The sequence below is a fragment of the Podarcis gaigeae genome, assembly GCF_964106915.1.
Source record: "Podarcis gaigeae genome assembly, chromosome: 6".
In the NCBI taxonomy this organism is placed as follows: Eukaryota; Metazoa; Chordata; class Lepidosauria; order Squamata; family Lacertidae; genus Podarcis; species Podarcis gaigeae.
Genome location: NC_139682.1, coordinates 52,500,571 through 52,526,798, shown reverse-complemented (window position 1 = coordinate 52,526,798; position 26,228 = coordinate 52,500,571). Strand labels below are relative to the sequence as shown.

The window sequence follows — 26,228 nt, the reverse complement described above, 5'->3', positions numbered from 1 at the left end:
ATAACATGTTGCCTCTCTTGTGGGTGGCCTTTAAAAATCATAGAGTCAGCTAAGCTTTACTCAGAGTAGATGGATTGAAATCAATGAAGATTGCTAAAGTATGCCTATTAGTTCCAATAGGTCTACTCTGAGTAAAATGTACTTGACTATTACTTTTAGGAAATTAATACTAGCAGGAAGGTGGTTTATTCATAAATAGGGAGGGAAAATACATTTATTTTCCTCTCCAGCTGATGAGTTGTGTTTCCTGAGATATACTATCTTCCTCCCCATTTTCTAGTTTTTACTCCAACCCACATTGGTGTTCCTACAATAGGATAAAAAAAACTGATGGCTATCCTAGAATGCCTTTCAAAGTAGCAAAGGTGGACTGTGGAATTAAATAGTGGTTTTATTGCAGTGGATTTACTAAGCAGGATGCTGACACCCAACAAACTGCCTCTAAGGTGTTAAGCATCAATATTTCTCTCCCCCCCCCCTGACTGTCTGTCTTTATCTTTCCATCGCCCAGCTTAAGGAAAGATGCATATGAAATTGAAATCCACCGGCTGCTCAGGTAACTTGAATGCTAGGAAACTGGACACATGTTGATGGTAATTGATGATATTTTGCAAAGTTTTAAAGAGTGTGATTGTAGGAACTGTTTCATGTTGGAGATGAATGCTTGTTTGTCTGTTGTTGGGGAGGGTATTATGTTTTTATTCAGTTTTACAGAAGCAAGCATCAAAATTATGCTGATACATCTATACAGCTCTTAGAGTTGTTTGGATCACAGGCAGGCTGTGTCTGCTGTCGTTGCATGGATTGATTTTGCTAGCATGCCATGTCTATGAGAGAGGTATTCTAGTGTCCCCATTTGTGGAAAGTGTGGCATCTTGTGTATGTGCTGCAGCATCAACTGTAAGAGGAAAAACAATAAGTGGTAGCCAGGAATTTTGCACAATGGGACCACAATGTTATCAGTCAATCTCTGAAGTGGGCGGGTGGATTTTAACCAATGTCATTGTGAAGGGCTGGAAGCATCCCATCTAATACACAAAGGGGAAGGGTCCCAAAGAACAATGTAGTCACTTTGAATGTTTTGTCTGACGTATGACTACAAAGCTTCAACAATAGGAGCAACGTGAGCCCTTCCCACAAACTTGCGGCCTTTTCTTTTTTACTTTTCCCTAATTGGCACTTTAAAAAAAATTGCTGGAAACCCCTGTGTGTGTTTTACGGCTTTTATCTCTTCACTCTTTTGTCTGTCCTCACGGTCCCGGATTTATTTTAATTCCTCCTTCAGTGAGGCAGAAGTTCTGGATCACAGCAAGAACCCCTGTGAGGATTCCTTTGTACCCGACACCGAAGGGAAGATCTACGTTATGTACATTAAGATGGAGCAGGAGGCAGATTTCACCACCTGGACTCAACTTGCAAAGGTAACTTCCAACATTTTTGCCTGCCCAGCCTGTGACATAAGATGGACGGGGTGGGGTTTCTGTAGGCCTCTAAATCCAAAGCCAGTGCAGAACGGGAATTGGAATTCAGCCCATCGACTTAGATGCTGGAGCTTCCATCACATGGCTGGTTCAACCTTGTTGGCATGTTGCTTGTACAATGTCCTCTTTCCACTGTCCTTAGTGCCTCCACATCTGGGATCTGGATGTCCGTGGGAACCATAAAGGACTGTGGCGCCTCTTCCGGAAGAAGAACCACTTCCTGGTAGTGGGAGTGCCTGCCTCTCCTTATTCGTAAGTTTCCTTTGTGGGCAGGGGAAACTCCCCCTGGTCCCCATGTTAGTGCCAGGCCGCTTAGTCTCTTCATGTTTCTCCCAGCATTTCCTCAGCTTACCCCTCAAATCAGATCCTGCTCCCCAAGCCTGTTCGGTCTCACATGTTTTAAGAAAGCTCAGTTGGTTAGAGCGTGGTGCTGATAACACCAAGGTTGCAGGTTCAATCCCTGCATGGGACAGCTGCGCATTCCTGCATTGCAGAGGGTTGCACTAGGACTCAGGGTCCCTTCCAATTCTATAATTCTGTGTCTTCATAACTCACTGCTGCTGCTGCCACCTGGCGCTTGGAACAAAAATTGCAAGGAACTTGGAAAGAAGCAGAGGCAACACCATTCTTTGCCATGGTTGCTTAGCAGTTCAGCTCCCTGGAAAGGTGGCCATGTGCACCAGGTAGCTGCAGCAGGAAGGGCTGCGATAATAGCTGACTCTGAGAGCCATCTTGGGAGACCATAGCAAGGTGACTTAGAAGGGATGGGAGGCAGCTTCCAAAGGTGGAGATAGATGGGGGGTGTATTGTGTGTAGTCATGAAGCAGCCATGAAAAGCCAGAATTCCTCTCCAGGCAGTTATTAAGAGGAGAGGCTTTGACTCAGTGGCAGAGCACATGCTTTGCTCACAGACAATCCCCAGCATCTCCATCTATAGAAAAGATTAAGTCAGGCTTCCTCAACCTCAGCCCTCCATCTCCATCTATAGATGTTTTTGGCCTACAAGTCCCACAATCCCTAGCTAGCAGGACCAGTGGTCAGAGATGATGGGAATTGTAGTGTCAAAACATCTGGAGGGCAGAGGTTGAGGAAGCCTGGATTAAGTGGAATGGGGATGTCTGAAGCCTAGCAATGCTGCCTCCAGATGGACAACACTGGCTAGATGGACAAATGGGCTTATCTGGGGCAAGGCAGCTTCTTATTTTCCTCTCCACGCTGCCCTCTTTAGCTCCTCGCCCCCTTTCCCTTTTTCATAGCCAGCTCTTTTTTCTCCTTCTCCTCCTAGATCCAAGAAACCCTCCTCAGTGACCCCCATTTACATGGAGCCCCAAGCCAAGGATGAAGCGGTGGGAGCCGTGGGAGCAGGAGCAGAGCAAACTTGAAGCAGGGCTGGGGATTGTTGTCCGTGTTGCCTTCACAGCCTGCTGGGAAAAGGGGCTCAAGACGCCATGGAGCTTCGTGGGAGATTTGTGTGCCGCTTTCTCTGAAGGACTTGGGAAGGGGGCAAAGACAAAGGGGGGAGGGCTCCCCGCTGCCCCAAGGCAGCTGCTGAGTGTGAATATGTTGCACTGGGAAGGCAGGAGCAGGAGCCTTTAATATTTTTCTAAGCCACTGCAACAATACAATTTTGCGGAGTGGGGAAGGGGGTTGGTCGGTCCCATTTTTAACACTGACGCTTTACTAACGGTGGCCACCCTTTCCCCCAAATTGTGGGTTGGGCCAGAGGGAGTTGTTTGGAAAGGTGATTGGTTCCCTTTTTAGGGAGCTCTTCTCAGACCACTACTTCAGGATATATACATTTCTTGTTGTTATTTATTAACTCTGTGTGTTGGTCAACATCCTTCAAAAGGCAGCTGTCCTACTTATGTTTCTGGTGGTTTCCAGTTTAGGGAGGGGATTGTGATGGGACTCTTAAGCCCGGGAAAGCATGTGGAGCCATTCATTGTCTAGGCAGAGGAACCATCCTGCACATGGCTTGGACTGGTGGCCACAGAGCAGACAGCTCGCCTGAATTTGGAGAATGGCTTTTGTGCGAGAGGATGGAGAAATAGGCCATGGCCTTCATCGTCGGGACTTAAGGACACAAACCACAAATGGAACTGCATGTATCAGTACTGCGGGCAACCCAACCTGGATGCTCAGGCCCAGAATTCCTTTCCTCCTGTCTCTGCTCCCAGTGGATTGTGATGCAAGAAGGGAAACATCAAAATCTCTGGCATTTTATCTACCTAGCAAGTTCTCCTGGCTCTAACTGAGGCACCTCTTCTTGACTGAAATGCTCAATAAGAGCCAGACTGGCAACAACAGGTAGAGGCCCAAGGCTGTGAGGCTTGGTGGAGTTGCTCTTCTGTACAATATCCACAGAAAAGAGCCAAGAAGTGGTGAAGGGGTGTGTGTGTGTGTGTGTGTGTGTGTGTACACAAAAAGTGCCTTGAGGGAGTATGTGCTGGCCTAGAAAGCCTACTCAGAAAGGGAGAGTTGAAGTGAATGGATCAAGCCGAACCTCAATTATGTTTGCTCCATTGGAACAAAGCTTCTGTGAGCTCAAAGATCCAAATGCAGGAACACTTGTCCCGCCTTTAGTCTGCAGTGTGGATGACCTGTGGCAATGGCCACTGTTAGTACCACTAAGCAAGGTCAAGCTGACTCCTGTCCTCCATCCTGTGGAGCTGATAGGCTTTGTGTCCTGCCCTGCTCAGTTCAAGCCAGTCTTGCTCTTTTTGAGACATAGATTGCTGAAGCATGTTGCTTGGAAAGGAGGAGCTCATAGAACCTCAAGGAAGTTCTGAAGAGGCTTCTTGGGGAAGTAGGTTCTTCTGGAGTCTGTGTTGGCTGGGCTGAGGTAACGGGGAAGGGAAAGGGCAGAAATTCAGGGACAAAGAGGAAATAGTGGTTTTCCTCTTCCACATCTGGTGCCTTATGAGGTGAGTGAAGTCCTTGGGGTCTAGAATGTAACTTTCTGTACATTGATTCGGTGAACAGCTAAAGGGAAGGGAGCACCAGCTACAAGCAGATGGCCAGGTTCTAGTTTAATGTAATCCTTTCCCTTCCATTTGGTGGTGAGGTGTCTTCTTGTTTTGTGTTTCTTCTTCCTTCTCCACACCGCAAAAGCTAACCATACATAGTTGATGCTGCCCGAGTCTTTAAGAAACAAACGAATTAGGGTGTAGAGGACTAGAAAAGGGGAAAGATGACATTACAGTATTTAAGATGTCCATAAGGCATCTGTGGCCTCCATCAATAAGGTACCATCTTCAGCCAACTCCTGAACCTAAGAGTGTCGTGCTTCACCTCACTTGATCTGTACATTTTCCAAAAAGAAACCCTTTGGCTTCTATCCACGTTAGAGTCTAGTGACTGAGGGAAGACCATAGGGATTTTTGGATGGATGCCGTTGATGGGTTAGTGATACTTTACTGCAGGGAACCAGGACATCTTGTCAGTTCAGTCCATACCATCTCAGGGGAAACTGGTGGGTGTGTCTGCCTCTGGATACACTCCGCATACTGCAGCTGCAAGGTGAGCGTAACCCAGAGCTGAGAGTGCAGCAGTTCCTACCAGAGATGAAAAGGAGTGCTTGGGCTGCTGCTTTCCTTGATTGCATCGCTTGCCATCACATTGCCAGTGCATCATGTTTCACTGGAGGTAAATGTGGACACAGCTGCTGTTTCCCCAACAGCTTTTGCAGGTACGGTAGAGCTAAATGTTAAAGCTGTGCTGCATTTTTGCAAAAAGGATAATTTTTCTGTTATGCCTTCCTTGTCTCTCCTTGGCAAGCATTGATGCAGAAAGGGAATCTGTTCTTGTAAACAGGCACCTGTAGGTTCTTTAGCATGCGTTTGCATTTTTAGAAACACACATACAAGTTTTGCTGCGGAGTCTTACTACTGATGATATATAAAATGATCCTCATTGTGAAGCAGCTAGTACTTTCGCCATTTTTGTGGCAACATGTTATGGAGCATGGGTTTTTATGTTGTTGGGTTTGGGGTTTTTTTGTTTGGTTTTATTTAAGGCACACAGCACCCTTAATAAGGGGAAGGAGCAACTTCTAAGCAGAGTTCAGCAACCTTTGCCCTCCAGAAGCACATTATGGCCCTTTTCCTTATTTATTTGGTAACCAGAATAGGGGCTGTTTTGAAGCCGCCAAATCGCCAAGGCCTTATTACACTTGGCACAAAGTGCAAAGAGTTGGGGCTTTGGCAAATGCACAGCAGCAGCAGCAACCCTGAAGGCTTTTTTATTGATGGATAACTGCAGCAATGCTGAATTAGCTAATGTGCTTCTTATTAATTTAGAGAAGCCATTTTCCCCCCTTCAGAACTAGTCATGGGATTTCAGGGGCATGGCAAGTGGAGATCTCAGGAAGCCTAATGCCTAGACCAGCTTTCTCCAACCTGGTGCCTTCCAGATGTTTTGAACGACAATTCCAGTCAGCTCCAGTCACCACAACAGTGCTGGCTGTGGCTGATGGGAATTCAAAGCACCTGGAGGGGCACCAAGTTGGGGAAAGGTGGCCTGGATCTACAAATACTTTTGTCTCCAAAAGCCTTGATGGAGAGCAGAGCGCAGGCCCCTCCAGACTTCATCTATATGTTCGGAGTGAGTGTTTAGTTGTGGGCAGAGGGAGGGGCTAGTTGCTTTTTGCAGCAGAAAGGCATTTCCTACCTATCGGGTGTGTAAAATCAGGTCACTTTGTGTAGTCATGAACAAAGTTCAGAACACACTTTCGAAGGGGCTACATCTACCTTAAAAGTGTTCATGAGGTGTCTTCTGAAAGGAATGGTGTTCTGCTCTTGGCACTGTCAATAGACACAGCTCCTGCTCCACCCGACCAAGTGCAAAATAGTATATGGTGAGGACATCCCAAGATCCCACGGAAACAGCATCGTTGCAAGAAGATTGTAGTTTGTAACTTTGTGAGGAGGCAAGAAAAGCAGAGATGGGTTGGGGTGGTTTCCCCTGTTCAGCCTTGCAAATGAGTACACCTCTACTGCATTTCCTGTTCAGATATGTCAAAGGGTAGCTGGAACAGTTGCTCTAAGCCACTACAGTGGTATCTTGGTTTAAGAACAGCTTAGTTTATGAACAACTTGGATTAAGAACGCTGCAAACCTGGAAGTAGGTGTTTTGGTTTGTGAACTTTGCCTTGGAAGCAGAACATGTTCCACTTCCTGTTGAGTGTGTAAATTGAGTCCCCCGCTGCTGTGGGAACGCATGCCTTGGTTTAAGAATGCTTTGGTTTAAGGACGGACTTCAGGAATGGATTAAGTTTGTTAAACAAGGTACTATACTACTGTACTTGCCCCTGGCAATATGCCAGTGGGAGCGGGAAGAAAAATAGCAAGGATATAAATTTAATTCAGTTTTCACTGTGTGTGACTTTTATAATAACAAGTTTCCCCTTGCCAAAAGTTTGTCTTCATAAGGTTACCTGTACTACAAGTGCTGCTTCTAAAACAACCGTTTAGGGATGGGGAATGTTTGATATAAAGCATTTTAATCTTTAAAATATAGTCCAGCACCATGGACATGAGACTTTTGACTGAAATGGAAGCTAAATGGCCATATGGGGGTTGTGTATCTTGCTGGCATTGGATTTCAGTGGGGTCAGCATGCCTTTCTCTGGATTACACCCAGCAGCTGCAATTCTATGCTTGCATCTTCTAAAACCTCTTGGCTTCTATGTAGCCAGAGACTTGCTTATGAGTAAACCTCCTTGGGATTGACCCAAGTGTGAAACAACTGGAATAAAATGTGTTCACATTCAGCTTCAAATTCCCATTTAAATACAAACAGTATTTAATCCCTTTGATTGCAGTGACTTCTTCTCGTCAAACTTTGCAAACAAGTCCAAGGATCATAACCCCTGACCTTGCTCTTTGCAAACTATGCGGGGAAGGATAGCTAAAAGTTCATCAACTGTTCTTCTCTTCCAGGTTATTTCAGCCAGAATCTTTCTGGTTGTTAGTAACAGCATGCTTGATGCTTTGTCTGATCTATCATGGAAATTACTATTTTCTTGTAGCTTCTGGAGGGTTTGGAGATTATTTTGGTGGTGGTGGGAAGTTGGAGAGGAGAGGGTTCTGTTGCAAAGCAGCTAACATTTTTCAGACCAACGGATGCCTAGCTAACATGTGATCAGTTGCCATCAGTTTTCCTTGTTTCTGCTGTTCCCCAAGCTATCCATTGATAATGCACGACGACATCAGAATGTAAAGCTGTCACACCCTGTGGATGTTAGTACCAAATGTTAGGCTGCTTGGTGCCAGGCGCTTCAAACTAGTGTAACTGTCCTCTTAAATGATACCATCTAGGACTGAATTAGACGTTCTTGCCACTATTTGGTTTCCACTTGCTCTTCTATCTCATTCTTTATTCCTTGCTACCACCAGCACTCTTGTTTTCCTATAGTTGTCTTTAACTTAATGCAAAGGGTAATGCTGTTTCCTGGGCTGGGTGCACCTTATTCCCTGGACAGACTTGGATTTCATTTGCATGCAGCAACAGGCAAGCACAGAGGCTGCTGTGTGCAGGGTGACTGACTGCTTTTGAGAATCCAGTTTTGTGTGTGTTAGTTGTTTTTTTCTTCCGAAAATAAAGGTGGCGGAACTACCTTTCTTTTCCCTACTTCCATGGATGGCCATATCTTGCATGGCAGAAAAGCCTGCATGTTTTTAATCGTTGCTCAGTAAAAATGCTGCCTTCACCTGTAACCAGTGGGCCCAAATGATAAAACGCTTCCCCAGTTATATAAGGTTTCCTGGCTGATCATCTCAAGGCAAAACGTAGAAGTGTGACCAGGTGCATCTCTATTTAATGGCAGCTGCCCATAAGCAAATTTTGAGAGGAGAGAAAGGCCAGTTACACACACACCATGGTTAACTTCTTTTTAGAGTCCTGCATTAACCACAGAGCCTAGGACTTGCCAATCAGAAGGTCGGCGGTTCGAATCCCCGTGGCTGGGTGAGCTCCCGTTGCTCGGTCCCTGCTCCTGCCAACCTAGCAGTTCAAAATCACATCACAGTGCAAGTAGATAAATAGGTACCGCTCCAGCGGGAAGGTAAACAGCATTTCCATGCGCTGCTCTGGTTCGCCAGAAGCGGCTTAGTCATGCTGGCCACATGACCCGGAAGCTGTACGCCGGCTCCCTCGGCCAATAAAGCGAGATAAGCACCGCAACCCCAGAGTCGGTCACGACTGGACCTAATGGTCAGGGGTCCCTTTACCTTTACCTTATTAAAAGGCCTTTAGTATTGAGAGCACAGTTGAGCATCAAGACCATTGGCCTTGAAACGGTAAACGTCTGTTCCAATTTCACCTTGCACACAGTCTCGCTTGGTGGCTTCTACAAAGGAAGAACACACTTAAGATTTATAAGGTCCCTGGAACTCTCTGCATGGTTAATAGATAAAAATTAGCTTAAAACAAGGAGATCCTTTAAAGTAGAACATGAGGAACCCTTTTCAGCCTGAGGGTTGCATTTCCTCCTAGGCAACCTTCCTTGGACCACATGCACTCTTTACTTCTAAAAATAAAAGAAATGCAGCCCTATATCTTTCCCATCGTCTCATTCCTAACTGAAAAAACCTTTGGTCCCTCCAGCTTTGCCCTGTGATGCAAAATCAGGCAATTACTTTGTGGCTCCACTAGAGGTACTCAGTCTTGCATAATGTCCAAAAGATAAACTTGAAAAAGTACCATCTATTTGCTTAAACAGGAGAAGGAAGCAACTCCTGCTTTTGAAAGACTGACTTCTTTTTTAACTACCAGGAAATACCACTATACTGCATCATGGTCAAAGGCTTATCAGTGGGATGTGATCATGGCATCAGCTGTATGGTCTTTGATCTTCCTGCTTTCCTATCCTTGCCTGTAATACACCAAGAACATGTGTTGTGAGTCTGGCTGAAGGCAAAATGGATTGGTGGCAAACTTCAGTGCAGTTCTTGGAAGTAGATAGGAGAAAGAGAGACTTTTCACAGACACTTGGATACATTTACTCTATCAGTCTTGTGGACTACAAATCCTGGCCATTGGCCATGCTGGCTGGGAGTGATGGGTGTTTTAGTGCAGCTGCAACTATTAGGATATGAGTGTTGCTTATGTTCATATTATGGTGCAACACGGTCCCTTGGCATCATTTCTCTGGTCAGCAAACACAGCTGTGCTCAAGTTGATTTAAAAGGGATTTACTTTGGAATAATTTAGTGCAGAGATCATCATATATTTTGGTCCAGGTGGCACATTTTAAATTCTGAGAGAGTGCTGGGGGTGCCAGCCACAACATGGCTGCCATGAGGGGCATGGCATAGCACAAAATTAGTTAAGAGTACAATAGCTCTGAAGCATGGAATCAGAGTTGGAAGGGATCCCGAGGCTCATTTAGTCCAACTTCCAGTTTTTCCCCTAGTTGTAGTTCCATCTGAGAAGAGGCTTAACCTGTTGAATTTCTGCCAAGAAAATTAGAATCACAAGGTCAGGTGCATTAAAAGGGAGCAAGGAAGTGCAGCTCTTTAGGACCCATGGGATTCCTATTGCCTGGTGCCCAAACTCACTCATCAATCACAGCTCCTGACTTCAATCATTGGCAAAAAACTACTGATAGGCAAGAGCAGCTAGACTGGCTTATTTCACATAAATCTCTTAGAAGGCTATCTACCCCTTTCAGCAATGGATAGCATCCCTTTGCTTCTATCCACTGATCTGAAATCTTGGTACCACTCAGCCATAGTGCCTTGCATGACACAATGTAAGGCAATTATAAGGGAAATATAATTTTGATCACATGACAAGTCACCATTAGGGACTTAGAGAAGGGAGGGTGGGAATGGGTGTTTTCGGTTTGTATTTTTCATATATATTCCATTAACTAACTCTCTCTCTCTCTCTCTCTCTCTCTCTGTGTGTGTGTGTGTGTGTGTGTGTGTAATGTAAGAGGACTAGAGACCTTTTTTTTAAAAATGACAGCTCAGAGTCTGGGGCACCACTGTGCCCATGCACACTGGGTTGGTGATCCCTGCTTTAGCACTTTCCTGACCATGCATGTTGCCCTTTATGGGTTTGTACTAGGTGCGACTGGTAAAATTTGCCTAGGACAAATGTTTATTCTGCCTAGGTGCTCATTCTTATGTGTGTCTCTAATTCGTGCCTTCTCAGAAGTAAGGCTTGCTTAGTTTAATGGGACTTACTCCCAGGTGATTGCAGATAGGATTGCAGCCTTTGCGCTCTTAGGGTTATGACAATGGTCTTAAAGTCCACGTAAATTAGAAACTGGAACAATCTACAGGAAATTCTTGAAGGGGTCAGAGAAACCAACACCCATTTGGCTGCGTGTTTCCTTTTAGAACATTTTATTATGAACTTCCTGTGTTTCTGCTTGTCCCTCACTTGAATGCTATAGCTTCCTTATTTTACAAGGGAGTTGCAGTTTCTACTGACACAGTTCTCCAGTCGCTGCCCAGAATAAACTTGTCAAAGAGTAACAGAAAATTCCTGTAGACCAAGGAAGTAAACAGTGATTTACTGAAAAAATCCCCATGTAATGGATGTCCCTGCTGATGCAATCCCACAAAGGCTGAATTAACAAAAGTATTCAGGTGCCTTTTGTGGCCCTCCATATATTTCTATAAGATCAAGTGTTTAAATGGTAATATGGTAACTTCTCTTGTCGTTATAGATGCAGTCTGGAAAAGGGGTTGAAATTAGTACCTGATGTCAATATCAGATTTGACAAATCCCCCCTCACTCTCCTAATTCTGCATGACCACAAGCAAGAGAGTAAAAGTGCTTCTTTCCTTTAAAAAAAAATAATAATTACCTGCAGCTTGTCCTTTTGCCTGTACAGTCATTAATTACAGTTTGAAACTAGCCAGGTTAAAACCATGGGTTACAAAGCTGGCTTGTTTCAACAAACCGTAGTCAAAATTGCCTCACATTTTAGGATTCAGATATAATACTAAACCACAGTTACACAGAAATGAAAGCAAACTTTGATTCCCCTCCTTCTGCTTTTGAGATTCGCTGTGCCTTGCTCCTGTCAAGATAAGCCATTGTTTGTTGTGATGCTCAAACTGTCCCGTAGTGTGCAGTCAACTTGTGGGTGCAGAGGATTGTGTAGGTAAAGTACCATATTTTTTCCGTGTATAAGACTAGGTTTCCCCCCTAAAAAATAATGTACAAAATTTGAGGGTGTCTTATACATGGATAGATCTCCCCCCATTTCCTTAAACTGGAGTTCCCAAAAATACATGGGGGTGTCTTATAAATGGAAAAATATGGTATATCTGCTTACTGTGGCGTCACGGAGTTGGTTGGGTAGTTAATTAGTTTAGGCAATTCATTTCATTTCATATGTCATTCAGTTTCTCAGTCCAAGGGTGTGTTCTTTTTCCCACAAACACTATCAATACCATTTTTTCCTGTTGTATTTTCTCTCCTACCATTATTACATTAACCAGTGCAAAGCAGCATTAAGAAGCAAGAACTGTGGGTGAAAAAGGTGATAAGGAGTAGAAAAATCAATATATTGTGAGCTAAAGGCACTAGGAGCAAACACCGAAGGGCACTTAAAACTGATGCCTGGATAAGATTGGCTTTTGACGGGTGACGTAGCTCAAGGGCACAGCAGCTGGATTTGGAACTGGGTGGCATTTTCTACTGGGCTGCAAGAGCCTGTGGTGTATGATGATGGATAAATTGCTATCTATAGCAGTAACCCAAACTTTTGCTCCGGTGAATTGGTTTTGCAAATTGGCTAGGTCTGACGCAGGCAATTCAAGCTGGTTTGCATCCATGATAAATATACATAGATAGGTTAATTTATCACAGGCTCAAAGCAGGTAATGTCATTGTAAACGAAGGGGGGAAACTACACTCAAAACAGCACCATAATACAACTAAAATGGGTCCAATCTATGGTTAATCCAAGTACAAATAGAGAAATTTTAATCACGTCTGGAAAATAATGTGTAGATTGGGCTTTGGGCTTTCAAGAAGGAAGTTTGAAACAGTGCCGCTACATTTTGGGGGGTTGGTGGAGGAGAGATGATGGGGGAAGTGTTGGAAACTTCCATGGGAATACAAAGCACCCCAAAATTTTGAGCTTTCATTTAAAAAGCATGGTTGGCTCCAGCCCTCTCTGAATTTATACAATTGGATCCCTAACATAGGAAGCAACTTTTGAACTATGAGGAAATCAGTTTGCCCATTGCACTGTACCTTGGGGGAGCCTTTCAGGATAATATAAACATCTATAAACTCAACTTTACTTAAAAAAAAAGTCAGCAAACTACATTAATGTGATATATTAGCTTCTCTATAGTAAATAACTCCCAGACATTTTGTCTTTACTCCTGGGCTTTAGCAGGCAATACGGAACAGTTCCCTTTACACGATAACATCTTTATATAGCTATATACTTCTCTGTTTACAAAAACAGTGAATAATGATCAATCTTATTTTTCAAAGGGAACACTAAAGGCAGAATTCAAAGAGCTGTACGCTGCATTTATTTATTTATTGCATTGCATTGCATTGCATTGCATTGCATTGTCATCCCATCTTTCCACCAAGGAGCTCAAGGTAGTATGCATAGTTTCTCCTTATTTTATCCTTACAACAACCCTGTGAGGTAGGTTAGGAAGGCTTAGAATGAGTGGCCGGCCCAAGATCACTCAGTGAGCTTCATGGGGATTTAAACCCTGGTCTCACAGGTCCTAGTCCAAACTACACCTCATTGGCTCTTGTATAGAGCTTCCATTCACCTAGTGAAGCTTGCCCTCTGTATATTTCTGACACAGCAATATTATGTGGAAGGGAAGAACACTGTTCCTCATTTCCATTGCATGTCGCTTAGAAATGTGGTAGCAGAAGAAGACAGGAATAGTGGAAACAGCAACTAGCCAAGTCACAGAGTCAGGAGTGAATTTCTATGCAAGAAGCAACATTTCCTGGTTTAGACTAATCCACGCAGAGCATGATCTTTTGTCCAAACACAGCTAGGCTCACATGTTACATCCCACCAACAGCATCGTGTGGGATTAGATCAGGCATCATCCCTGAATACTGGTCCTGTTAGCTAGGGATTATGGGAGTTGTAGTCCCAAAATACCTGGAGGGCCAAGTTTGCCTATGCCTGGATTAGATCATCTGCTTCTTGTTTGAAAACTGCTCTTCAACCCCAGCAGCTGTAAGATTTCAGTTAACCATGTGCTTTGTGGGTTTTCCTTCCTACATATCAACACAGATTGACAAGTTAGTGACACACTGTGTAGATACCGCAGGAGTTGTGTCATGAGGTCCATCGATATTGTTACGGCAACCTGCATATTGTACGAAACATTCTCATGCATCCAAGATTTATTTACATTCTTGGCTCCCACTCCTTTTATGATCTGATTTTTTTCATTACATAATGTCTCCAAAGATAATCTGCATGTCACGGGTATGTGGCCTTCTGCCAAGCTCTCAGTTTTCCAGCATTACACCCCAACCTTCCAACTACCAGTAGGTAATTCTGTCAACTAAAATGCTGCTTGAATACATTTCTACTATCCCTCTGCTTATTTGCGGGAATGATGCACCAGCAGTGTGGCATAGCAGTTAGAGTATCAGGCTGCAGAGATTCAGGGTCAAGTCTCCACTCAGCCATGAAGTTCCCTCACTGACCTTGAACCAAGTGATCTCTCTCCACCTAACCTGCCTCTCAGGGTTGTTGTGAGGATAAAACAGAGAGGGAAGGAGCCACATGGAGCACCTTAAGCTCCTGAGAGAGAGAGAGAGAGAGAGAGAGAATAGAATAGAATCGAAATCTAATAAAATAAATACCACTATGAATGGATGGCAGAATTTAACAAATGGATGTAAACACATTAGCAGAACAGTTTCCGTACACACGGCAGTAAATACTTGGCAACCAAAGTCAGCCCCTTTGTGAACTATTGGAACTTGCTTTGTGGACATGTGGACCTATCTGCACTCTCCATTTAGAGCAGCAACAAGCATGGCTTCTCCTGAAGAATCCTGTGAACTGTAGTTTGTGAAGGGTTCAGAGTTGTTAGGAGGCTCCTATTCCCCCTCACAGCGTCTCTCTTCCCAGGAAACTCTAGAAAGTGTAGCTCTGTAAAACCAAATTCAAAAAGCACCAACTTTTTGATGCAAAGTTCTGGGGAGTGTAATGAAGAGCACACACCCAATTCTCCTGTTTAAAAAGCGGACATGGTTTGCCCAAAATGGTGGGCAAATCACCAAGGTCTGAAGGGCCAGATTAGATCTGTGGGCCCAGGGCTCCACACCACTGGTCTACACAGACTGATAGCATCCCTCCAGAATTTCCATCACAGATTTCTCCCACCTCTTTCTGGAGATGATGGAGACTGAACTTCGAACCATCTGAAAGCAAAGCAGATGCTCTGCAAATAAGCTTCAGTCCTTTTTCTTAATTATTAGGGATAATGGCAGCTGTGGTCCAGAAACACTGGAAAGACCATAGGTTCACCACACAGACTGCTACAAGGCATCAGAACCACAGTGTTGTTTTTCTATAGTCCTGCTGTTGCCATAATATTTCTTCTCAGCCTCTTCATGAAAGAGCTTGTTTTCTAAATGGCGAGGAACTGTAGGCAAGCATGAGTTTTAACATCAGACTGAACCTATCCTGCTGCCTCAAAGTGTTTTGTTTTTTAATTGTTGTGTTTCTTGTTCTTGCAGCACAACCGTATCCTTTTAATTGGTAACTTTTTCTGGTTTAATGATAAACCTAATATAGTCAATGGCTGCGTCATGGAGCCTTAATATACTCTGAAGGGCTTGTTCTATTCTGTTATCATCGAAAAAAATCCAGCAGGGATTTTGAAGAAAGTTAATGGGAATTTTTTTGTGGGGGTTTTGCAGTTTGTGAGATCCCTCATTTACATTCAGATCCCCTGAGAACTTCTGAAAACTTTTAACTGAGCGTAATGAAATGAAGTTCAGTCAAACCATGTTGAAACAGACTGTATGTTAACTGTAACAACAAGCAAATCACTTGTCACATAAGGATCTGACATTGCACAGATAATAAACAGAAAAAAACTGATGAATAACAAATCCTGAGTAAAATAGAGAATTAAGTGATATTTAAGAAATAAGTACATGACAATTATTCTCATTTTACAGATTGGATATGGCAGGAAGTGATATGCCAAAGGTTACCTAACAAATCCAAGTTGACCAAGCATTAAAACCAAGGTGAACAAGAAAGTAAATGAATAATGAATGATATATTTAAAGGGAAATTGAAACAAGAATTGCAAAAAAAGAGCCTCCAAAATGAACCAAAAACCAAAAGAGAATGTGTCTATTGAAGAAAAAGATTGCTTTCCAATTTGCTTTAATGCAATTTGCTTTGAAAATAAAATTCTTTTTCCCCCCAGCATCTTGTGATGTGTTCTCTTTGGTTTACAGGAAAAGTGAACCCATTTTCATGGCAATAGCTATTCAAATTTATGCTGGAATATTTGCATAAGGAACTCTGTAATTCTATTAGGCGTTCAGCTCCATATGTGTGAAACGAAATGTGATCCCCGTGACAATGATGTTTGTGCTCCAGAAACTATACCAGCCAAAGCAGTTCACATATTGTTTTAGAAAGTGCAAATTAAGTAGGTTTGCTTTTAATTAATCAATTTTTTCCTCCATCACTTGTTAAGTGTTGCCCTTCTCTGTGGTCATTTGAATTGCATACTATGGGTTCTTGCTTAGCTCCTCTTCAGCAACCTCCTAATACTTAATGTAAAGTTCAGCACACTAATTTTGTGTAGCTAGGCAAATTTATCACCTCCTGTAAGAAAGAATTAGGTTCCGTCTAGACAACTGAGTTTCCCTCCAAAAGGAGTCATAATTTGGGAAAGGTACAAGATAACCTGCTAGTTATTTCTCACAAGGGTCATGGTCCTCCCCACTTTAAACTGGGCAAGGTACACAAAATAGCAAACATACAGGAACTCGGAGGAAATAAAGAGTTGTATGAAGGAATAAAGGTGTTCTGACACACATCCAGGAAGACCTTTCCACTCTCCTTAAAGTTAAAGGTAAAGGGACCCCTGACCATTAGGTCCAGTCGTGGCCGACTCTGGGGTTGCGGTGCTCATCTCGCTTTATTGGCCGAGGGAGCCGGCGTACAGCTTCCGGGTCATGTGGCCAGCATGACTAAGCCACTTCTGGCGAACCAGAGCAGCGCACGGAAATGCCGTTTACCTTCCCGCTGGAGCGATACCTATTTATCTACTTGCACTTTGACGTGCTTTCAAACTGCTAGGTTGGCAGGAGCAGGGACCGAGCAATGGGAGCTCACCCCGTCGCAGGGATTCGAACCGCCGACCTTCTGATTGGCAAGTCCTAGGCTCTGTGGTTTAACCCACAGTGCCACCAGCGTCCCTCTCCTTAAAGATACCTTGGTCCAAAACAGTACTTTAACTCCAGAATTTAATGACTGGGTAGCTCACAAGCTTCAGCAGGACCCACTTTTCACCCTACGTTCTCAAGGACCAGCTTCACGCTTTGCTGGACTAAGGACCAAGCAACTGGTAAGAGAGATGCTGGAGTCTTGCTGGTGCAGGATATGAATGGGCAGAGCGTAACTCTCACATGGAAGGTACATATCTCTGATCCCTGGCTTAGGTTCCACTAACTTCAGGACAAGGTATACCCTTCCCCTCTTTCTTTACTTATTTTATTCCGTGAACTGCCCCGAGACCTCCAGCGGTATATAAATTCAATAAATAATAAATAAATAGTGTGAGTCTGTGGCCCATTGCTGCACTCACTAGTTAGGGATTCTTTTACTTTTAAGCTCAAAGTATGTCTGTGCTGTATGATCTTCTGCCTGCATGTATGCAATCTTGCTGTCTGAAGCAGCATCCATATACTCTTGTCTCTCTCATTTGATGTTACACAACAATTTTTATTTCCTGACATGTGAATTTCTTATTGGACATAAGGTTAAGGACAGAAACACATATTCATAAGGGATGAGGGTGTTGCATAGGGAACAGGTGGACACACATGTGTGTTCACAGGTACACTTTGTAGGAAAAGGACTACCCCAAGGTAAATTTGTGAGTCAACAGAGCACACAAAATCTTACTCCAGTCTTTTGACCCAGGGTATTACTGTATATCATCGCAGAACATGCAAGTAAAGTTGTTTAAACACATGATCACATTACCTGCTGCTGTTCTAAACCTCCTTTGTGTTGCAGAGCTATTGAATAGCAGTTTTATCTTACAGCAAATATTTGCATGGCTTTTTATCGTCCCTCTCTGGGAACATGCTACTCACTATTGCTCTAGTTAAATTGTGATAAGCTCATGGCATCCAGGGTGTGGTGATCAAGTCTTTGAAAAGTCTCAAAGACTTTTCAAGCGGACTATAATGAACACGGATTATGGATTGATCCACCAAATAAATCCTTCTGTATTCTGAAAGAGACTGACAAGGAATACTTTTTGTGCTCATTTCTAAATGTATATATTTGCTCCTTCCTCTGAGGCCAGTAAGTGTCCTATCCTGTCCTCAGTTCCCATATTGCTGGTAGTGTTAACAGCAGTTTGACATCTAAATCCTTGCATGGTGGTTTCCCAATAGTAGTCAACAGTATAATAATAATAATAATTTATTTACACCCCGCCCTTCCCAGTTCAAAAACTGGGCTCAGGGCAGCTAACAACAAATTTAAAACAATTATAAAGGCAGCATAAAATACAGTATAAAAACATGAATAACAATAAAATTCAAAAATCAATTTAGGGGAAATAAGCATTAGATAACCCCCAGGGCTAGCTGGCTGAATTGCTCCTACTTGGGCCAGCAAGGAGGCCAGGGGAGAATTAGCTGTGGGGTGTCAGAGCAGGTGATCTTCATAAAAGGGGAGGGGGAGGGAAGGGAAAGGAAAGGAAAGGAAAGGAAAGAAAAGATCAGGTTGAATTCAAATTAAAGGCCAGGCGGAATAGCTCTGTCTTACAGGCCCAACGGAAGGAGGTTAAATCCTGAAGGGCCCTAGTCTCATGGGACACAGCATTCCACCAAGTCGGAGCCATCACTGAAAAGGCCCTGGTCCTGGTGGAGGATAGTCTGACTTCCTTAGGGCCCAGGACCTCTAAACTATGGTTGTTCATGGACCTTAAGGTCCTCTGTGGGGCATACCAGGATAGGCAGTCCTGTAGATACAAAGGGCTTTAAAGGTCAAGACCAGCACCTTGAACCTGACCCTATACTCCACCGGGAGCTAGTGCAACTGGTAAAGCACTGGGTGAATATGCTCCCATGGCAGGGAGCCTCACTGCAGTTTCAAGGGCAGCCCCACGTAGAGTGAACTACAGTAGTCAAGCCAGTCCTTACTTCAAAGCTCACCTCAGCAATGTACTCTGTTTGTGGCCACCCCCTTTGATAATCCACTCTCTCCCCAAATCTGGGTTATCCATCTGTAAATGGATTTAATAATAGTAGCCTCTAAAAGTATGTATGTATCCAATTCCAACAAGAAAGAAAAGTGGGAGGCATCTCAAGAAACTGGTGTGGCTCCGTAAAAAGCTTACAAATGTGCTAAGATTTAAGAAGGGCATGCATGTATAAGAAATGGAAGAAGGGAAATCACAAAGAAGAGTATATATGAGTAGCCAACAGTTGCAGGAAGGTCATCAGGCAGCCCAAAACTCAGAATGAGTGCAGGCTTGCAAGAGTGGCTAAAAATAATTTTAAAATGTTCCTTTGGCTGTGTTCAAAGCAAGAGGAAGAACAAGCTGCTTACATGTGGCATTGTAGCCTTTGGAGTTCCTAGTCTCCAAGCTCACAAGCCAAATAAAAGAAAGGCAAAATGTGTGCATACAAAAATAAACCCACAGCCTGACCCCCAAGTCAACCACACCAACAGATTGCTTTCCCTGTCACCCACAGCAAATTGTGAGGGTCACATGATTGAGGGTGTTTCACAACTCTAGTGACATCACTGACACACTAACTCCAGTTTGCTAACTATAGTAACCTTTTATCACACTCATTTCCTATTGCAAGTGTCCTGGAAAGGGACCTTTTTAATGCTGTTCAAGCTGCTGTATACGTGGAAAGTCAAGTCAGACTATATCCAGTTTCATTTCCTCATACCATCTCATGACACCTCTAGGTTGTCCTAGCATTTGTTGTTGCTGTTTGGATTTCCTCTTGATCAAGATTTTTTGTTCTTAAGGATTACAAAGAGTAAGGCTGCCCTGTCCTCTAACCTCTGTGTGCCATTCCATCTGAGGCAAGGGGTCGGAAAAGTCCCAATGCAATCCTAATTGCTACAGTCACTACCGCATTGACCTGGTTTGCTAAGCATTACAGCATTGTAGGAAACGTAACATTGCAGTAAAGTAGGAAAAGGAAACCAGGGGCAAGAAACCTGTGGCCCTCCAGGGGTTACTGGACTACAGCTCCTGGCATTTCTTTCCTTTCATTCTGTAAAGTTTTCATTTCATTTTATAGTGTATATAAAATGGAGAGAACAATTATAGCAACAGAGGAAAATTAAAAGATGAAAAACAAAACTATAAAATAGGCATGGACTCCTAAGTGGTGCAGCTAGCATATTTGCAAAAGCTTAGCATGGTCTGGTACAGTTTCAGATTGGGTGGGGGATCGTGTCTTGCTGTTGGACTAGAGTTGGTTCCCATCCAACTCTATGATTCTATGACTCCATATTTGAGTGGTGATATTGCACATGGGTTTAAATAACCAAGTCCAAGTAAAGACTAACTCCTGACATTTTTGACCATTGGTTGGGCTGCCTGTCTGATAGGAGCTAGAATACAGCAACATCTTGAGGGTCATCTAGCCCCTCCCCATCTGTGAAATAGATCAATGCACATATCATCATAGAACTGTAGAGCTGGAAGGGTCATCTAGTCCAACCTCCTGCAAACCAGGAGTCTTAACACTCAGTCTCCCATCCAATTAGAAACCATACCAGACCCTGCTTAGCTTTGAAAAGGCGCTAGCAGTTTTATTGCTGCACCACCAGGAGGTGCCCAGAATCTCATGTTCAACCCAGTGCTGGGTTTTTAATCTGTGTAAACAGGATGTTGTTAAAAATGCATATGTATCCTGTAATTTGTTATAAGACACTGTTTCTCAACCCAGCGTCACAGAGATTGGAGTTCTGAAGATGTTCCCATCTTTAGCCAAGGTGTAAAGACCTTAGTGTGGGGTAAATACATCCCTGTCCCAGCAAGACCCCCTGGTGCGAACACAAACAGAAATGAATATGACACTAATGAAGCTGTGCTGATATGAACCGCTCAGTGGGAAAGAGTTGTGAAATAGCCGGAAAACTTCATGGGGTGGGGATTTCACTGCACTGTGAGGCAGTAATGTGGACATACCCCTTGCCTGGTGAAAAGAGAGCATGCCATAGGGTACACACACAGAGAGAGGGGGGGAGGGAGGGAGGGAAATGGGTAGATAACAGACAATGGGTTAGAACAGGGATGGTGAACCTGTGGTCCTCCAGATGTTGGACTACATTTCCCATCAGCCCCTGCCAGCATGGTCAGTGATAAAGGATAATGGGAGTTCTAGTCTAGTAACATCTGAAGTCAAAGGTTCCCAATCCTTGGTTTAGAAAGGGGGGGGGACTATTAAAAGTTGTAACAAAAAGCTTTCCCCATGGTTAACATTGTGTGGCCCTCTACAAATTAATATACAGGGATTTGAATTGTGCCCTCCTGATCTTATTTGTAAACCCACCTGGGAGTCTTTTTCCCCCCTTCACCAGCAGAAGGGGAGAGTAAAAAATGTTTCATATCAGCCTTCAGTTGTTTGGGACTACAGCTCCCATCAGCTCCAACCAGCACAACCAGAGGCTACCAGGTGCAAGACAGCAGCTTTAAAGGAGGGGAAGGAGAAGGAAGAAGAATCAGGGTTCAAGGCACTCTGTGTGTTTGCCCTGAGAAGGCAAACAAAACCCTGCTTCAGTTCAAGGTGATTGCCGGGTGAGCAAGCAACCTTCAGAACTCCAGGAAATACGATGTCTTTAATAACTGCTGTGCCCTTGGAAACCTGTTTTCTGTGGGTGGGGTCGAGAACGAGGTAGAAAGAACACTGCAGGAGGTGAATTGGAATAGGGCCACACAGGCCTATAGAAAAGAAGCCTACCATTATGGAGATTTCCATAGGCAGCCTTCCTTTGAAATATTGGGGCAATCTAAGAAGGTACAATATCTACCATTTACAGATAGGTAGCCGTGTTGGTCTGCCATAGTCAAAACAAAAAAAAAATCCTTCCAGTAGCACCTTAAAGACCAACTAAGTTAGTTCTTGGTATGAGCTTTCGTGTGCATGCACACTTCTTCAGATACACATGTATACCTGATACCTCATCACAAGAGGTGGCATGAAATCAGCTTGGAACATTGTCTAATGAAGTGTACATGGTCAACATTTCTCTCCTGCCAAGCAGCAGGAGCATCACCCATAACCAATCAATTAAAAAATGGATTCTATTTTTGTCATAATAGAGAGGCAGCTCTCATGCTCATGCTTTTGCAGGCTTTTCATTATCCAGCAACCATCCTCACCTGATTGTATCAAAGACAATACATTGCAGGGAGGAAGCCATAACAGGGCAATGCCTGAGAGGTGATGGTGGTAGAATAAATATGTTTTTGCAAATCAAGTGCAGGGTTATTTATCTGCAACCACATCCTGTCCCTTCTTTCTCTCATGCGTACAATGTGATGTTTTGTCCAAAGATCTTTACAAACGGGCCTCCCACTGATCGTCAGTGGACTCTAGCAAAGCAGACAGACACCAGCATTTCCATGTCAACACAGCACTATTTGCATGGCTTTGCAAATATGGTCAGCGCAGGGCAGCAAAAGAACAAATCACCAGCTATGCTGAGGACACAGCTGATATTGTGCTGGTTTCATTGCAGCAGAGTCAATGAATAACTCCAAGAGCAGTGCCACACTAGAGTCAGCTGAGCTCTAACTTCTCCATGGTTGCTACTGTGATATGGCACATTTCTTGGCTGCTGTCCTCAGAACCTCAATCTGGGGGAACTTAGTCAGGTCTATGAAACCAACTGGACTTGCTAGTCACAAATTGCTTGCCCCATTGGTTTTAAGAGAGCTTAGGTACAACTTAGGTACAATTTCATAAAGCAGCCTTTCCCAACATGGTGTCCTCCAGATTCTTTGGACCACAACTCCCATCATCCCTGACCATTAGCCATGCTAGCTAGGGCTAATGGGAGTTGTAGTCCAAAACACTCAGGGGAAGGCTGCTGTAGATAGCTGCCATCATATTCAGCAATGCTCTGTATGCTGTCCATTTCGACATATCACAAGGCTTAATATTCTAGTTTTTTAATTAGCAAAAACCTTCAAGGCATTTCCCCACAATAAATGTAAATGGGGTTGTACTTAATTTGAGTTATAATGCAAGTATAAAAGCTACACTGAGAAGCATTTCCCAAATTAGACTGCTGCAACAACAGCAAGGAAGTGTCTTGTAGCAAGTTAAACATCTACACTGACATAAACTTTCATGAACTACTGTCTACTTCATCAGATGCATGAAATGGAATCCTGAGATGCAGACACACATATACAGGTGGGGGGGGGGGAGAGACTGTAAAAAGAAAAGTCAGAAGAAAACAGCATTCAGAAAAGTACAGAGAGTGATAATTACATATTTAACAGTGACTATTCTCAAAAGTTGTTGACAGTGCAGAAATCCTGTTATCGTTAAGACAATTAGCACATATAGTGTGATAAAAATCCACAGTGCCAATTCAATCCATGTACATGGCTAGCATGTATGTTTGATTACTCTTCCACCATTCATCCTGCATTAACAAAATGGCACAAAAATAGAACACAAGAAGCTCAAAAGGTTTTAAGAGGGGGCACGTCTGTAACATGCAGTTACATTTCTCAGATATTGCTTTACAGTGTCAGCTCCCCTGCTGTCTTTTGGAGGCAATCGGGTAAAGTTGTTATTGGATAACAATAGGGAACATTACTCTGCCTGTTTGTGATAGTATTGAATCTCCACTACACAGAAAGAGTTCAGACCTATATGAGGTGGGGTCTGTCTTGCCAACCCATTCAATTGATGATGTGTGATTTTCATGCAACACCACCCTACCCATCACCCCACATGGCAATGATATGACGTGGACCAACAAAACTCTGTCAAGCATAAAGCTCTTTGAATAACCTTGGGCTGGTTGCTATGTGATAGACTCATTTGCCTTGCAAGATTGCAGCCAGGATAAAGAGGGAAACACCTCCCCGCCACGTATTACCCTGAGTTCTTTGGAGAAGGGAGTGTTGTCCAGAAATATGATACTTGCTTATAATAATAGTAAATGAATTGTGGATGACAACCTAATTGTCACTTCTAGTCAGTCAGAGGATCAGGAACATTTTCTTCTAGATTCGTTTTTATGGGACAAATTTATAATTTCCCCACTCTCCGTTCTTCCTTATTGCTACAGCAGAAAGTTACTCACCACCTTTATTTTTCAATTTTGTTGTTCTGTATGGGACAACGACAATAAAGATTATCGTATTGTATTTCACAACCTCTGTGGCAAATGCAAAATCAGCTTCTCTGGAATGGAAGAAACTTCAAGTTCATTTGCATTTGTAAACACTGCTTAATTTTTTTCAGAGCAATTGCATATCAGTGTGAACCAGATGGTACACAGGAACAGCAGCAGATACTCATATGAACATAGCTGGGATGAGTGGGTGTTTTCTCTGCGCATTGCCTGGCTCATGGCAACATTCAGGGTTGGCCCTTCCATTAGGTAAATGAGGAAGCTGCCTCAGGTGGCAGTAAGACAGTGGAAGACAGAGTTGTGTGTGCCTCCTGTTGTGTGTCTGGCTGTATACACACCATACATTTAAAGCAACATCCCACACCTTGCAAAGACTCCTGAGAACTGCAGTTTGTTAAGGGTAGCTATGTCAGGAATAAACTACAGTTCTCATTATTCTTTTTTGAGGGGTGATTGCTTGGAAGAAGCCCTGGGGAAGAGGAGGCATGGAGATAGATGGCTTTGGGGAGATAGGGACTTTCAATCTCAGCAACTGGTTTCATGGAGTAAGATCTACAGGACATGAGCTGCTGTGCTCATTAGGCCTGAAACTCTGTCCCGTCTGTGAATATCATGTTTCACTAATGAAGAGTTAATTCCAGCTTTGAACTGGGTGATGTATTCATCAATTGCCTCTGTGACAGTGGGGGAAGAGATCCTCATCTTTATTGAGCAAACCAGATCAGCCCAAAATATTGACAAAGTTGCCTTTAATAATTTTGTAACTTAAAAAAAAATTGTGCATGACTGAAGGTCATAACAGTTTGGAGGTAACAGGAAACCTAGGCTAACAACATTCTGCAATAAATTATTATTGCATCCAGCTGATGAAGAAGGCATGATGCAATCTTATTGACATTGACATCTTGCCCAAGCAGTAACTACACATCGCAAAAGAGAACAGCAGCAGCAGTAATTATATCCACATGATTCCGCAAACACAAGTTCTTCGTGAGATTTCTTTTCCATGGATAACTATCTCACACCATTGCTCTCACCTGCTAAATCAATGCTGCAAATACCTCCTAGTGGTTGCATAGGAGGTTCAAAGCTCCTAGAAGCTGTCAGCATGCGACAGTGCTCACACTCCAGGAGCGGCTTTTACTGGCTGGCTAAACCAAGGGAGGGTAGCTGATGGGTTTCAACCCTCAGTGAGTTAAGGACTTCCCCTGCATGTGAAGACAGGCTCTCACTGAGGTGAGAGATAGTAGAGACAAAAGGCCAGAGTTTCAGGAGGGAAGGGCAGAATTTTAGTGGGCAATGAGGTAAGTGAACAGGAATAAACGTGTCAGTTTTGCAAGCTGGAGAAGTGAGAGGACCAAAGCATGAGGTGGGCAGTTTTTATGCTGCAGAGAGGGTCAGACCCAATGGTTGTGGTCTCTTTACATTGGAGGATGCAGCAATGGAAGGAACAAAACTCTTAAGATGCGAATGCTTTCCTCTCTCCCCATCTAGACACAGGTTGCATATATGTGTAAATAATCAATATATCATAAAGGCACCACAGACTCTGCTGTGCCTCTTTTTTCCAAAAGCAAATACAGACCCTGGGTTTAGCACACCTGGCACCCCAGTATCTTGCACAGCCAGAGAGATGGCGGTGGCATGTAACAATATTAAAAGAAAAACCCTTTCCCTTTTGCCTCCTCAAGGAAGGTCAGGAGGTCCACTCCCTGCACACTCAAAGCAGCTGTGTTTCTGAGGAATAATTCCTTGTCATAATATTCTCCCCACTTCTTTTTTTACACACAAAATATATATTTATAAATAGAACCAATGTGCAAGAGGGGAGCAGGGCCATGCCAGATAGAAACGACCTGATGTTGCAAACATATTGGCCCTGATCCACAGAACCTTGCATGCACCCCAGTTAAACAGGCACCCCATGTTTAGGGAGTGAGGACGGGAGAGTGAAAGTATATTTCTTCTAGCCATGCTTGTTAAAAAATATCTATAACATATTAAACATATAAGGAACCAACACACACACACACACACACACACACACATACACACACGAGTGCCAATTACTTTCTGTGAATTATCAGGGGAGACTGATCTGGTTTCAGGCTTCACCCAAAGGCAACTGCTGCTATTGATTAATGTTTGTGCTGCTGAGCCAT

At 43.5% G+C, this 26,228-nt stretch overlaps 1 protein-coding gene across 1 annotated transcript in view; it reads left to right on the top strand.

Annotated features, from left to right (window-relative positions):
* Positions 1-8,097, top strand: part of POMGNT1 (protein O-linked mannose N-acetylglucosaminyltransferase 1 (beta 1,2-)) — a 34,833-nt gene extending 26,736 nt beyond the window's left edge. The window contains exons 19-22 of the mRNA XM_083742409.1: positions 512-556; positions 1,286-1,421; positions 1,624-1,733; positions 2,767-8,097. Coding sequence (XP_083598535.1) covers positions 512-556; positions 1,286-1,421; positions 1,624-1,733; positions 2,767-2,863 — 388 coding nt within the window. The 3' untranslated portion in view covers positions 2,864-8,097. The remainder of the gene's footprint in view (positions 1-511; positions 557-1,285; positions 1,422-1,623; positions 1,734-2,766) is intronic.
* Positions 8,098-26,228: the final 18,131 nt, after the last annotated feature.